The sequence below is a fragment of the Anser cygnoides genome, chromosome 12 (genome assembly GCF_040182565.1).
Source record: "Anser cygnoides isolate HZ-2024a breed goose chromosome 12, Taihu_goose_T2T_genome, whole genome shotgun sequence".
Taxonomy (NCBI): domain Eukaryota; kingdom Metazoa; phylum Chordata; class Aves; order Anseriformes; family Anatidae; genus Anser; species Anser cygnoides.
The window spans coordinates 12,562,612-12,577,464 of record NC_089884.1 but is presented as its reverse complement, the minus strand read 5'-3'; the positions used below and the strand labels follow the sequence as shown (position 1 = coordinate 12,577,464).

General features: G+C 52.6%; 2 protein-coding genes across 11 annotated transcripts in view; both read right to left on the bottom strand.

Moving 5' to 3' along the window:
* ZDHHC1 (zinc finger DHHC-type containing 1) overlaps positions 1–8,854 on the bottom strand; it is a 36,569-nt gene extending 27,715 nt beyond the window's left edge. For 2 of the 9 annotated variants that reach the window (XM_048078704.2, XM_067004481.1), the window contains exons 1-2: positions 8,471–8,854; positions 46–264 (exon numbers count right to left, since the gene is read on the bottom strand). In XM_048078704.2, coding sequence (XP_047934661.2) covers positions 46–264 — 219 coding nt within the window. In that variant the 5' untranslated portion in view covers positions 8,471–8,854. Of the gene's footprint in view, positions 1–14; positions 265–6,353; positions 7,596–8,470 lie in introns of those variants that run through there. The other 7 variants (XM_048078709.2, XM_048078712.2, XM_048078707.2 and 4 more) reach the window with 5 other exon arrangements.
* Positions 8,855–9,896: 1,042 nt separating this feature from the next.
* On the bottom strand, positions 9,897–14,851 carry LOC106033132 (fibulin-7-like). Of its 2 annotated transcripts, XM_048078716.2 has the most exons (9): positions 13,338–13,574; positions 12,982–13,079; positions 12,513–12,669; positions 12,200–12,370; positions 11,874–11,999; positions 11,600–11,722; positions 11,389–11,526; positions 11,144–11,282; positions 9,897–10,363 (listed from the first exon to the last, which is right to left on the bottom strand). In XM_048078716.2, the coding sequence occupies exons 2-9, from the start codon at positions 13,048–13,050 to the stop codon at positions 10,003–10,005; spliced, it is 1,284 nt and encodes a 427-aa protein (XP_047934673.2). In that variant the 5' UTR covers positions 13,051–13,079; positions 13,338–13,574; the 3' UTR covers positions 9,897–10,002. The 2 variants fall into 2 exon arrangements, with proteins under 2 accessions (XP_047934673.2, XP_066860589.1); XM_067004488.1 differs by lacking the exon at positions 13,338–13,574 and adding an exon at positions 14,732–14,851 and having other exon boundaries at positions 12,200–12,669.
* Between the last annotated feature and the right edge of the window lie 2 nt (positions 14,852–14,853).

Genomic DNA, 14,853 nt, shown 5'->3' with positions numbered 1-14,853 from the left:
TGATAGTTTATTACAGTTCATGCTCTCCTCTTGACCAAAGGATACGATATAGCCAGCGGGCAGCCAGTGGAGGGGCAGGAGAGGAACGAGGATTCCAAAGCCAACCAGTGCAAAGAAGAGGTACAGCAACCAGGCAATAATCTGGAAAGGGTGCAGAGGCCAGCTCCAGCCATTCCTTCGAGCGCGTTGGACCTGCACCTCAGGAACAGCTTCACCGAAATTCTCTGGAGCTGTCTTATTAGGAGGCTTATTGCAGATATTCATCTACAGAAATAAAAAAGGGGAAACAAAATATGTGATATAAAAATATGGTTACTGAGCCCTGCTCCTGGAGATATGCTCCAAGAGGATGGACAGAAAGTCCAAGAGACCAAGATAATGCATCGGAGGAAAGATTACTCTCTGCAATGAGGATTAATAATCTATAGTGACAAAAGGGGAAAAACAATTACACAATCTAAAAGCAAGTGCTAATAGCTGCAAGAAACAACAATACCTCAAACTTTTAGCTAAGGGAAACTTGCAGGTTTTGCCAGTCTTTTGATGGATCTAGACCAAAATCGAGTAAAAAGAGCATAGGGTGGCAGTCTGGAGATGGAGTATGATATGATCTGTTTGGGGGATGTGTTCATTTCACAAAGCTGTTTTACAGGTGATGGCAAAACACATGCTTTCACCTGTCTCATGTATGCCATATATTCCTTTCAGCTAGTGACAAGAAGTACAGTGAAAGCCAATACCCCCACTGGAGGACAAGGTCTGGAATCGCAACTTTAGCGCTACACAGCACCCAAGAAAACAGAGACCCCTTTGTCAGCAACAAAGGAAGTGGAAAGACTAGTAACTTAAAAAAATAAAATAAAAAAGTGAACAAAAAGGGGAAAAGGAGCAGGAATTGCTCACAACACAACTATAAAGCCAGCTGTTGCTAGAAGAAAAAAACAGAAGGTTACATATGTGAGAAAAATCTCAAATAATTTTCTTCAGACAGGATCTTCTGTGAAGCTATTTTATTCATGATTGCAATGGCAGGTGTCCTGCCAATTAGGAGCGCATTATAGTAAACAAAGCATAACCTTTTATTCCCTATTACCTGACGCCTGATCACCTCCCCTGTTTCCTCATTGGCTGAGTACTACAGGTTCACAAGCTACTCGATGCTCCTCTACACCATATATGTACAATTTTTTTTTCAACCCTTTAATTTCTCCTTTTTCCTTTTTTTTTTTTCCCTTTCTTATGTTTTGAGAACTTGTGAGTTCCGCACTCTTGAGTTTTTCCTACATTAAGATGCAATATTCTTCTTTGGATGTCACGGGAGATGACAGATACACAATGCTATTATTATTACAATACCAACAAATAGTTGTTTGAGCCAATTCTATTCAGGTAACCACAAAGTTAGTTTCTCCCAAATTTTTTAAGTCCTCAGGAAGTGTCATCTTGATCTACTCTATGTACGATATTGTTTTTTTGTTGTTTTGTTTTTTCCAAATATTTTTGAGATCAGTCAAATTCATCCCATTCGGTTTACATATATACAGCAACTAGAATTAATTACAGTGCACGCTCCTCCTTATGAGGTTATTAATAAATCTAATACTATTTGATTCTAGAGTACTATTTTTGCAAAGTTATCTAACTTATTTTCTAGTTCAATTATAGCTGAGATATTTAAAATAGCTTTTTCTAATTCACTCACCCCTAACCAAGGTAAAAACCACCTTGCAAAGCTGTGAAATGCTAGAGAATTTTACTAGAGAATTATCTACAGTCCACTTAATTCTGCGTGTGCTCTCAAGGGGATTTGGCTTTGTGGGTCTTCAATAATAGTTACATTTGGAATTATCGCTTCCAGGGTGCAAGCTCCCTTCCATCCTAGGGGCAACACCTTCCTGGCTTTATTGCTACATAGCCAGTACCACTCCTTGCCATTTGGGACAGACTATCCGGTTACAGGATTCTCATGTTGTATCTGGCGTGCATTATTTATATTAGCATTCCCGTGGCTACCATATTCAGTACAATATGGATTATTCCCTATTTCATGGGTACTTCCACACCCACGGTCAGTAATATTGTCCCCTGAGTTTTCTATCAGTGTTGTTTAAAAGGCACCTTTGATAACACGGTATATTGTAGCCAGTATTATGTGTAGGGAGCTCAACTTCAAAACCTATTCCTTCCCAGGACTGTGTATGATCTGTCATTTTTAGAAATCCAGAGAATCCAGACACAGTTGCTGCTGGAAGTAGCAATCAGGGACAAGGTCTTTTCAATCTTTCTAGGCACCTGGGTGCAAATCCAACAATTATTTCGAGACAGAACTCAAGAGATGTTCTGGATTAACTGGAGATGCTGATTTTTCCCTCCATCCTATCACTAATCCATTTAGAATAGGTATTACTAAGATAAACTTAAAATACATCATTTCTCTGTCTATATATACACCCCTATAATAATTAAGAAATAATAATTAAGAAAAACAATAAAGATCACAAACTAATAAGGATTCTTCCGGTGGGGATTAAATACCCCCCTTTTCTCCCACTTCCAGGGAGTGTTCCCTGGAAACACTCCAATTCTGTGTTCTCATTAATTCATTAAGAATTCTTCTAAGGAGAAGTTAAAGTTTTACAATAGATAGTTTTAACAGTTTTAACCTTAAAAGCCTTTGCTAATGCAGTCTCTCAGGTATCAGGGTTAACTGATGCTTTTACCTAGGTATGAGCCCACCCTTTCTCAGCTATTCTCACTGCCATCTCAGTAGTCAGGAGCACTTGGAACAGTCCATCCCACTAAGGCTGCAGTTTCAGTTCTCTCCATGTTCGCATCAGAACCCAACCACCTGCTCGGAATGGAAGGATCAGGACTTCCAAGGGTGGGGTTTGACCTAATGATCCACGGGTCCTGAGAGATGACAAAGAGGACGACAGCCCGAGCATAAAGTTCTTAAGAAAAGCATCTTTTGTCTCAAATTGAGGTAATTCATTCTCTTTGTCCATGTACAGCAATCCAAATAATATTTCATATGGTGAAACTCCCACATCTTTTCTTGGTGCAGTTTGAATTCGGAGAAGTGCCAAAGGTAAGCACTTCGTTTGGGAAAGCCGAGTTTCCAGAACTTAGTCGATGGCTTCTTTACTGTCTGATCCGCTCCACCCTTCCAAAAGAGGAAGGATGCCAAGGAGTGTGAAATTTCCACTTAATTCCTAGAGTCCACATTAGCCCTTGCAATATTTCTGACATAAAGAGATTTCCTTGATCAGAGTCAGTATTTTCAACAATTCCCTACCTGGGAGTTATTTGTTCCAGAATTACTTCAGTTACTATGTTCACAGTAGCAGATACTGAAGGGAAAGCTTCCATCCACCCTGACAAATGATCTACCAAGACTAGTACGTATTTAAATCTACCTACTCTAAAGACTTCTGTAAAATCTACCTGTACATTTTGGAAGTGTTGAATTCCTGGTTCTCGCCTCCCTTTGGGCTGACAGCGGATACTTTTCCTATTTACCTTTTGACATACTACACAACTCCTGCATACTTGTTCAGCCAGAGTATATATATTCCTACACATAAGTATTTCCATAGCACAGCGTCACACATTGCTTGAATTCCCCAATGACCCTCTTGATGTAAAACAGTTAATATTTGCCTCATTAGCACTTTACTCAGCATTTCTCTCCCATCAGGGAGTATCTATTTTCCTTTGGACTTCGTGACTCCTAATTCCTTAAGTACTTCTTCCTCTTAAAACTTTTTAGTTCTTTTTAGTTTTGAGTAGGGGTAGCTCAACAATTCCCTGAATCATCTCTGAATTTATTCTTCACTCTAGATGCCTCTTATTCTTCACACTAGATGCCCTAAATATTTGACTTCTCTTTCTACGAATTTTAATTTATTTTCCAATACTTTCAAGCCCTGTCTTCCCAGAAAGTCGAATAGCTTCTCAGTGGCTTCCTTCACAGCTCTTTTCTCCTGTCCTGATAATAAAAGATCATCCACATATTGTAACAGTAACACCTCCTTTGGAGGTTGGAATTACTCCAAAATTTGTTCTAGAACTTGCCCAAATAAATCGGTGGCCCTGTAAACCCCTGAGGTAAATTTGTCCATCTGTATTGCTGCTTCCGCCCCGTTTCAGAGTCTTTCCACTCAAAGGCAAATATATCTTTGCTCTCAGGATCTGAGAGCACCCCATTAATAACACCATTATTCTAGCCTAACAATTTACTATTTGAATGCCCAATTTCATTAACAAATCCTTTCCCAACAACTCAGCCCCTGCCTCAGGTGCATACAATAATTGCCCAGTGATCATTCTGTCCCTAGTCTCAGCTTGGTGTCCCCAAAATGTGGCACTGTTATCCCAGCCCCTTCTACCCCCATCACATTTAGGGTTTGATTAGTTAATTTAAGCCTTGATACTTTACAGGCCAGTAATGACCTTGCTGCCTCAGTGTATTGGGTTCACATGGCAAGGTTCTGATAGCGGGGGGGGGCTGCAGCGGTAGTCCCTGTGGGAAGAATCCAGCAGCTGCCCCATGTTAGATAAGGGCCAGTTTCAGCTGGCTCCATGGGGGCCCACTGCTGCCCAGAGCCAAGCCATGAGCAATGCAGTTTGTGCCTCTGTGAGAGCACATCCAAGAAAAGGAGAAAAAAAAATGCTGCACAACAGCAGCTGGGGGAGCGAGGAGTGAGAAACCTCCCTGCAGACACCAAGGTCAGTGCAGGAGCCCTCGAGATACACTTTTTCATGTATCAGGGAGCTAGCTTTCTGAGAAGCCCCAGCTCCCCTATTCTGAATTTGTAACAGCAGTCTCTCCTCCTTCTTCCACTCCGGATACTCCTATTTGAAGTGGCTGGTCTGGCCACACTTAAAACATCTTCTTAAAGCCTGTCCCTGCTAGGATTTAGGCTGCAACACAGGTAGCTTTCCTTTTCTGTCCTTCCTTTATCTCCCTTCCTCTCCTTTCCATCCTGGGCCCTCTATCTCCCCCTCTGCCTCTCTCCCCAGTATGCTGTGAATATCATCTGTTTCGCTCTCTGCTTTTCCTTCTCATCTCCCCTCCTGGCATACACCTTCACACTACCTACACTGTTCACTCCATCCTCCCACCTTCTGGAGCTTTTTCTGTGTATCTGGCCAGGCTTTAATCACAAAATGAACTTCAAAGAGCCCTTGGGCTACCGGGTCCTCAGGATTCATCCCTGAGTACTTTCTCATTCTGACCCTGAGTCTCTCATATGATTTCTATGTTGTGGGTTGTTATTATTTCGGTTGGATAAGCGAATGTTTCTGCTCTATTGGAATTACTCTCGGTCCGGGGGGAGGGTGTTAGTTCTTTCCCATTCTTGCATAGCTGCCTGCCGAATCATTCCCCCCCTAAACATTCTTCTCCAGTGAATAACATACTCAAGATTGACATTTCCCTCCCAGGAATAAAAATTAGGCCTTAGAAATGGATTTGACTGTTCTGCTAGGCCCTCAATTAAAGACTTCATTTCCTTCTTAAAACTCCTAACCCCTCTGCTGGTAAGGGGGGAGTGGCACCGGCCCTGCATCAGCCCTGCAGGGTCCCACCGGGACCTCCGCTCCTGCTGTTCCACACTCCCCAGCGCGACTTCTCCAGGGACAGCATCAACTGCGGTCTCTGCCTCCCCTCCTGGAGCAGCTGCTGCTGCCTCAGGTGCAATATTAGGATTATAGGGAGCATAACTTTATTCCTCCTCCAAAAAAGGAGTCTTATTGTTTACATATACATTTCAAGCCTGAATTTTCATCAGACCCGTATTTTGGCCAAAATACTGAAGTTCCTTTTATTGGCTTTTTAGGCTGGACAATTACACGATATCTAACAATTTTTAAATATATATATATTTTAAATCTTTTTCCCTAGTTTTTGGGTTGTTTTTCCAAATCCTTATTCTCTCCAAAGGGCTATCTTTAGGCACAATCCTGGGGTCTCCATTCCCACCCTGCTGACTCTTGGAACCCTTATTCCCCAGCTCTTCCTGACATGCTGCTGTGGACTTTACCACGCACGGGGTACCACGCGCCTTCACCTAGGATGAGGACAGAGGTGGGGTGTACTGCTGAGCACCTCACTTCACTGTGCTCAGGGTACCGTACACCTAAGGGCTCAAGCCACCGAGACTCTTGCTTGTCTCTCTTTTACTTCGTCCCTCTCCAGCCGAGGGGACTTCGTTTGTCCCCTCACAGGACTACAGAACCTCGCGGATCGGGACTCCACACTCGCTTTGCACTTAAAGTGAGTCTCATTCACGCTCCACACAAGATTCTCCCTGAACCCAACCCAAGGCAAGATACGGTAAAGTTTCCCTTACCTCGGTCTGTGCACGGCTTCCCAGTCCGGGTTATCAGTAGTAATCCCTGTGCCTGTACCCGATCCGGGCTGGACTATGTCTGGGCTGTGTCTGTGTATGTCAGAGCTGGCCTGCCTTCTCCCCAGAGCTTCGCAGAGCCTGTCTTCAGACTAACAGTCTCAGTCCTTTGCCGGCCATACCAAGACGACCCACCACCCCCGACAGGATCGCTGAAATCAGCGGGGTGCACCTTCCTGTCTGTGGTGGCAAGAAATCTTCGGCAGGTGACAAGATCCTGGACGAGCCCCCAGATTGTGAGAAAAATCTCAAATAATTTTCTTCAGACAGGATCTTCTGTGAAGCTATTTTATTCGCGATTGCAAGGGCAGGCGTCCTGCCAGTTAGGAGCACATTATAGTAAACAAATCATAACCTTTTATTCCCTATTACCCGATGCCTGATCACCTCCCCTGTTTCCTCATTGGCTGAGTACTACAGGTTCACAAGCTACTCAATGCTCCTCTATACCATATATGTACAATTTTTCTTTTTTTTTCAACCCTTTAATTTCTCCTTTTTCTTTTTTTCCCCTTTCTTATGTTTTGAGAACCTGTGATCTTTGTTTTACTGTTCCCACACTGCTCATCCTGTTTTTCTCAAGCTTCTACTTTATTTTGGAACAGTGAGGCCTTCTACTCTCCACTTATCTACTTAGCATTTCTCCTTATTATGTCTACACAACTACCTTGGAATACAGAAAATCAGTTCTCTACTGCAAAAACACAACTTAGTTTCTCACACATATGCAGGACATCCATGCAGTAAACTGCCAAACTATTTAGCTGTCCTACAACGTCTGGACTGCCAGCACGAGTGAGCAAGATTTAACTGCAAAGATGAGTTACAAACCATAACTCATACTGGAACCATAACTGGAAGGTTCTTGGCGTTTATGTGTTTGCACAACAGCTACAACCTCAGATGCTATTTCAGTTTGTGTTGGATTGTTAGTTGTTGCTCTTTGCTTGCCACTGAGCCAGGGTGAACCTTTAACAAAACCTGCCTTGGTAAAAGAAATACATCAGTTCTTCATTCCCTGGGACAGCAGAGAGTTGGGTTTCTCTGCTTTCAGCTAGTCCCTTTGCACTAGTGTGCTGAAAGATGATGAGGAGGAGGTCTCTGGCTCACTCATGTTGTTTTTGATAACAGTTCCAGTACCAGAAAAATTCCAAAGGGCTGGAAGACAGCAAACATGCCAACGTGCTGAAAGAGCAAGCAAAATGGTTCAGACTTTGGTACACCAACTGTACCATCAGTCCAAGCAAAGATGACTACTGGGGTCAAGTGATAAAGAAGTAGGAGTAAGAATATAAAACAATATAATTTATGCTCATCAGCACAATCTTATGAGCAACCAGTTTGGGAAAAAACAAACAAACTAACTAACTTTGAAGAAATTAGCAATGTCTGCCTACATTCATAGTTCAAATTTCTACATGGCCACTGACTCATCAGTTATGACAAAGTTATTAATAATTCAATATTTTTCTCATTAAGGTTGTTCAAAACTTGCTTGCATTTCACTCTGAGCTACCTGTTACAAAAACTGCTCAGATGACTTGAGAAAACTCCCAGGTTTCTCCTTTTTCCTAAAAAAAGCCTGGCCGCAGAGCCAGGTCCACGCAGACTCTGGAAGCCTTGCTTTGCTGCAAGGCTTTCCTGAGACTGTTTTATAACATCGGGTGTTTTTAAAGTCATCTAGTATTTTTGTACGGTTCTACAGAGAGAAGTTTTCACAGAACTGTGCCTAAAGCTAGTGTAAACTACTTCCTAGCTAAACAGTTCGTAAGACTACAGTCGCCCCACAACTGATTCCTAACAGACTTTCCAGAAACCCAGAAGACACCTGTGTGACGCTGCCCTCAGAAGAGCCAGACCAGTGTTCCTCTTGCCCTTCCCTCACGACTCGAAGGTTTCTCCTGCGGTTATGCGCTGATTATCCACTGACAGTGACGAAAACCACTGTTAAGTGAGGAGGCTACAGGATACAGCCTCTCCCTCCCCAGCCCCTCGCATTTCCTCTCCACAGAGAACGCTGAACAATGACAGCAGGGTGCAAGGGCACACTGGGGGCTTACTCGGTCGCCGCTGAGGAGAGGCCACGTATTTGATGCTGGTTATTAACTCGGAGGCCGCAGGTTTCTCTGTTCGCAGCCCCCGAGCGGGTGGACGCGGGGACGGACAAGGCACGCAGCGAGCGGCGAGGCCCAGGGCCTCGGAGGAGGCGGCGAGATGAGACGAGGGCTCCTGCGGAGTCCCAAGCAGCCACGCTGGGGGCCTCCGCCACTGCCCGCTCCTCACCTTCTCCCCGCGGAGGCGGCTCCGGGTGGCCCCGCACCCGCCTCATGCCCGGGGACGGGCGGCAGCTCCCGGTGCCTCGGCGGGCTCAGGCCGCTGGGCCCGTCGCCATGGCAATGGCCGGTCTACGGCGGGGCGCAGGCGCCAAGCGGCGCTGGGCGCGTTGCGCTGCAGTGCTGCTGCTTGGCTCCTTACACCTCCCTGAGCCGGCCATGAGGTGTTTTCAGGAGATTTGGCCATGTTTTCACAAGAAACAAGGCTCCCCAGGGTCTGCACCTGAGCGGTGAGGCCGGTGGACGGGCCTCCCGCATGGTGCCGTGGCCTCCACCTCCACCGCCTCAGCCCAGCCAGTATCTGGGGAGGCTTCTCCCGTGCCGAGCCCCAGCAGCGGCCCTCAGGTGCTGGCGAGCGGGTGCCCGGCCGGCCCGGAGCACAAGGAGGTCTTTATGAGCTGCCCGTGGGCTGTGCACAGGGGCGGCTTTGTGCGAGGGGCGCCGGCCCGGCGCGGCCGGAGGCTGCCGCCCTCACCCGCTGTCCCCACAGGCCCTCACCACCTCCTCGACCGCCTACCACGGCCCTCACCCCACACAGGACGGATGCAGGGGGTGCAGAGCCTGCCACCGCTTCTGCCTTCGCCACCCATCGCCTTCCCCATGGCAGCAGGTAGGGGGGAGGAACAGCCACAGTGGGGTGAAGCCGGCTGGCACGTGCCCTGCGCGGCTGGGAGCCCTGCTGCCCTCTCCACACCACTTGTGGGTCTGGCACCTGCCAAAGGGGCTGGGCACGAGCCAGACCCCCTGGCTGTGAGCAGCAGGACATTGTGTTCAGCACAGAACGAGGACATCCTTCCTACAGCTGTTTTTATTTTATCGGAGGTTACAAGGCGCAAGGAGCCAGACCTGCACGGCATGTGCGGTCTGCATGCTCTGCCATGCCCCATCGTATGCTGGCGGGCTTTGGTGGCGGAGGTAAGGAGGGCTGGCACAGGTGGGCACGCAGCCTGGTCCCCTTGCAATGCGCGTCTCCTGCTGTAACCCCCGTCATGGCCTCTGGGGTTTTCCTTGCAGCCTTAGCAATGAGCAGGATGCCTTCTGCAGTTGCTTTGCCCTAACAGCCGTGAGCAAGCATTGTGGGAGAGGGATTGGAGAATATCATAGAATATCCCAAGTTGGAACGGACCCACAGGGATCACCAAGTCCAACTCCTTGGTATGTCTCTAATGGGACAAGAACGGAGGTCACCGAGCTGAACCTGCTTGGTGCCCTGAACAGGGCAGACCCTGGCTTGGCCCCACATCTGCCTCCAGCAGGGATCAGAATTCATACGGGGACACAAAGGCCGTCACCTTGAAGATGTGCTTGCCCAGCAGCACCTTGCGGGAGAACTCGCTCATCTCCAGCTCCACCTCCAACGTGGCTGGCCCCACCACCGGGCTGGTGAGCACCAGCTCTCCCGTCTGTCGGTCGGAGCGCCGCACAGCGAAGACGCCCTGGCCACGGCCGCCCATGATGGCGAAGCGCAGGCTGTCGCCCACGAAGCGGGTGGTGGACATCTTGAAGAGGACGCGGGGCACACTGCGGTTGGCCTGCAGAGGCAGGTAGTGGAAGGAGATGGAGGTGGCAGCCAGGCGGCAGGCTCGGCTGTCCATGGGGCAGGGGTTCCTCTCGCACTGGCTGCCAGGAGACAAGAGGTACCACAACTCAGCACCGTGGTTGGCAGCACTTGGGAGCTGCCTGCTTGCAAACAAGCTTATGGTGGCCTTTCAACCACTCTGAGCACCTCCAGCCTCATGTCCTGAGGTGGAGCAACACAAGAAAGCCACATCCAAGGAGGCCGAGCCTCCAAGCTGCGTCCCTGGGCTGGGCATGGGATCTGGAGGCAGATCCGCAGCCTGGTGCAGGGATTCTGCTCTGCCTGGGGTGCTGCAAGAGCTGTGCCAGGCGAGGGGGAAGGAGCCAGCGGGGCCGGCTGTGCTTGGCAGCCGCGCACAAAGCAGTTCAGTCTCGCGAGCAGGACCGGGGGCCTGTTTGCATGATGGATTGCAGCCAGAGGCACTGCACAGACGTACAGAGGAGGGGAAATGGCGTAGTTCCCCCTGGAGTCCTGGGCACCAGCGCTGCTGGCATTTGATTAATGCTCCAGTGAAGCCAGCCTGTAGCACAACTCCCGGACAGAGGTGCTTTGCTCTGGCTGGAGCCCTGAGCACTGTTCAGCGCCTGGATAAAGCCACCTTGTGTTTGGGTGCTCCTGCCCACGCCCCCAACCACTGGCATCTCAAAGCCTTTGGCAAGAGTCATCCTGGAGTGTGCCAAGCACTCCCTGTGTGACAGTTTGCTGCCAGCACTCTCCTTGCTTGCTCCCTGGGTGCTATGATATGATTCTCTGGGCACATGTAGGGCCCATCTCCTCCTTTAAGAGGGTGCAATGCAGCCCACGCCACGCACGGTACTCACAAGCTGGATGTCTTGACATAACTGGTGTTGTGGCGTGGCGGGGGGCACTTGGGGCGCACGCAGCGGTGGCCCCCGAAGGTGTTGATGCAAAGCTCACCGTGGGTGCAGTTGTGCTGGCTCCCGGTGCACTCGTCCACGTCTGCGGTGGCAAAAAGGGGGTGAACGGGGACGGCCCCACACCTCCTGGCTGTGCAGGATGCCCTTTGCCACGGTGAGCACAGGATGCTTGTTGTCCTGGATCTTACCCTCGCAGGTGTTGCGGTCAGCATGGAGCACGTACCCCTGGGGGCAGAGGCAGCGGTAGGAGCCCGGGAGGTTGAGGCAGTCGTGTAGGCAGAGCCGGGTCTGGGGGCTGGGCTGGAAAAGCTGGCACTCATCGACATCTGCGGGGCACAGCGGGGATGGATGTGGGGCGGCCTGTCCCTGACGAACCTTATCCCTCCTCTTCCCCCATACCTTGGCACACGCCTCCAGCTCGCATCTGGAAGCCGGCGTCACAGCTGCAGTGCCGCGAGCCCGGGCGGCCCTCGGCACAACGGGGCTGGCGGCTGAAGGAGGAGTTGCTCAGCGTCACCCAGTCTGTGGGGAGGATGTGGTGTCACCACCAGGGAAGGATGGGATGGGCACAGCATGGCCCCGTGAGCATCCCATCCTCCTCCACCCAGGGGATGTACAGGGCAGCTCTAATTTGAGCCCCTGTCGAGCTCAGGACGGGTCTGAGGGCACCTACAGGCATAGACGGGGCTCTGGCAGCTGGTTCCCGACCAGCCCCGTGGGCACAGGCACGTGTAGCTCTGGTTGCCATCCACGCAGGTCCCACCGTTTGCACATGGGTTGCTGGAACAGTCATCAATACCTGGGGAGAAGGAGCTCATAAATACCACAAGACCAGGGCTGGGGAACTGGGGAAGCCGATCCCTGCCCCTTCCTGCCACCCGGCCCTGCTGGGACACAGCCCCGGTGCCCATCGCGGTGGCCTCTGGGCTGCTCCCTGTGCAGTCCTGTGGCCGGGAGCAGGGCGATGGAGGAGCCGTCCCCGAGCCCGCGCCACTTCACTTCTGCAGAAGGGCTGGGTGCCGCCCCACGTGCGGTCGCGCCGGCAGGTGCGTGTCTCCGAGCCCACCAGCCGAAAACCAGCGTCGCAGACGAAGTGAACGTCGTGGCCCACCCGCACGCTCCGGCCCAGCTTCCGCCCGTTTGCGGGCACTGCCAGCTGCGGACAGGTCTCTGCGGACGGACAGACGGACATGGGTGAGGATGGGACATCACCAGGCTGGAGCCAGCCCCAGTCCCTGGCTCAGAGCTTGGGATCCTTCCACAAGCTTCTCGCTGGGGACTGATCCAGTGCTGTGGGGATGCCGGGCGTTACCGTTGCGCTTGCCGGCCAGCCTCTGGACGCGGCTCTGCAGCGCCGAGAGCTGCTTCTTGAGGCTGCGCGTGCCCTGGAGGTGGGCAGCCTCCTGCGCCGACAGCAGCTTCTGCATCTGCCGCACGGTGCTGAGCACCTGCTGATGGCTCAGGCACTCCTGGGTGAAGACAAGGTTCTCCCCGTCACCCGCTGGGCTGCACCGTGTCCCCTCCCATGCAAGCAGGCAGTACTTGGGGACGGTTGGGATGCTCTGAGCTCATCTCTCCCCATCCTACTGCGGGGTCTGTCTTTGCTTCTGCATCTGCTCCAACCCCGGCCCCTCTGCCTGGCCCTGCCCTGGTGCTGAGGGAACACCCCGGGTGGGTCTAGCATCCTCCCCGGCAGGGGCTGAGCCCCCAAACCACCCCCATGGCCCAGGGCAGCCCCACGGGTGACGCGTCTGTGCCCATCTTGGGTGCAAGGTCCTTACCTGGGTGCTGCCGAGGGGCAGCTGCGGGACGCACAGGGCCACCCAGGCTGGCAGCAGGACGAGCAGCATCGCGGCGGGGCTGGCTGCTGCCACGCAGGCTGCAAGGACGAGATGCCGGCAGTCCGGTCCTGCCCCGCTCCCCCAGGGCCACCAAGAGAGGACCAAGGTCCCCTCCCCGGTCCAGGCCACCCCGTGCTCCTGCGGCCACACCACCAGTGCAGCACTGAGAGACCCCCACCACCGCCCTGGACACCTCCAAGCACCCCCGTGGGTCCCGCAGACACCCCCCCCCCCCGCGGTGGCATGGCACCGCCACTGCCATGTGGCATCACCCCAAGGCCACCTCACCCACAGACCTGCTGGGCTGTCCCGCGGAGGGACCTGGCCAGGTTTCGGGGGCTCCGGGAGGAGGGATGTGCCCCACGCACCCAGCCCAGCTCGACCCCTTTTGGTCGCTCGCTCGCAGCCTCACGCTCCTGCTCGCGCGCTCCTCCGCTCGCTGGGATTTATCCTTGGCGCGTGTCTGCGTGCCTGAGTGTTTGTTGGTTTTTCCCCTGCCCAAGCCGTAGGAAAGTTTCCTCTTGGCACCCGCGCTGGCCTCTCCCTTCCCTCTCTGCAGATCAGAGGGTTTGGGGCCTTTCATGTCACACGGGCAGCAGATGCCGGCTTTCCCTGCGGACACGGCGTGCTGCTGCTCACATGGGCCGGCCGGGGCCAGGCGGTGGCTGTCACGGCGCTCGCAGCACTACCGGTGCACAAAGCGCACAGGGGTGTGCGGGATGAGGCCGATCCGGTGTGTTTGACAGGCACGGGGAAGGCTCCTGGGACAAGGGGTGGCTTTGGGGTCTGCATCAGGGCGGAGGGGGGAGCCGGGCTTCACTGCAGGCTGGGGTTGGGTTAGCATTAGGGTCAGCATCAACATCAGGGTGTGGGTTGATGTTAGGGTCAGGGTTAGGGTTGGGATGCTCCCAGACTGTCCCGCGTGGGAAGGACCGGCCTCACTTGACCCCAGAGGAGGGGGAATGGCAGTGGGTGACTGTCCCCTGGCCACCCCTGAGGCTGGAAGCCCAGGAAGGTGCCATCAGGCTGGGACATGGAGCTCTAGCATCACCCCTCGCTGCAGGAGCCAGGACGAGAGGGGAGCGAGAACTGCGGCAGCAGCATGGGGGACACGGGCTGGTCTCTGGGCTGGGCTGTGGGGGGCTCGGACCCTCCCCACACCCCGAGCTGGCTGACGCTGCTGGTGGGGGTGTCAGCACTGGATGTGTGCAGTGGCTGTGCAGGACACCAACGGGCTGCGTTAGCCCCTTGCTTTTGGGGGCTTACTGTGATGGGGCTCAGACATTTCCCCGTACCAAGGGGTCCCCCCCAAGCTGGGGCAGATCCCCCGCAGCAGAGCCCCCTGTCCAACCCCAAGCATCTCTCCCGCTGCTGCCCACCCCGTATCCACGCTGCCCAGCTCGCCGGAGCGGGAATTTGGCTTCGTGCCCACGGCTCCCTCCCTGGTGGCGTGCATTACCTCCCCGGCATGTTTAATTCATGGGGCAGGAGGAAAGCAAGCAGTGGGGTTGGGGGGGCGATGCTGCCGTCCCCCAACCCATGGCATCCTGTCTTTGCTGCCCGTCCTGTCCCCAGCACGGTGGCGGGGCTGGGACCGAGCCCCCCGTTTGCATCCACCCCATGTGCTCGGCGGAGGGGCCCCTGAGCTGTCTCCACCGCCCGCGTCTGTTTTGACAGAGCTATTACTCACCCGTCAACCTTTTGTTCAGGCTGACCAGCAGTGCCTGTCTGAAGTCCTGAATAGGATCAAATCTTGGAAGCAGACACACAGGCACGCAGGACCAGCTCGTCCCTCCCCAAATCCTCCCTTCC

Coding starts and splice junctions, on each gene's coding strand:
- LOC106033132 (XM_048078716.2), bottom strand. CDS start 13,050: ATGCTGCTCGTCCTGCTGCCAGCCTGGGTGGCCCTGTGCGTCCCGCAG. Junction 12,371..12,512: donor GCTGGCCGGCAAGCGCAACG/GTAACGCCCGGC, acceptor GTCCGTCCGCAG/AGACCTGTCCGCAGCTGGCA. Junction 10,364..11,143: donor TATGTCAAGACATCCAGCTT/GTGAGTACCGTG, acceptor GTCTCCTGGCAG/CCAGTGCGAGAGGAACCCCT.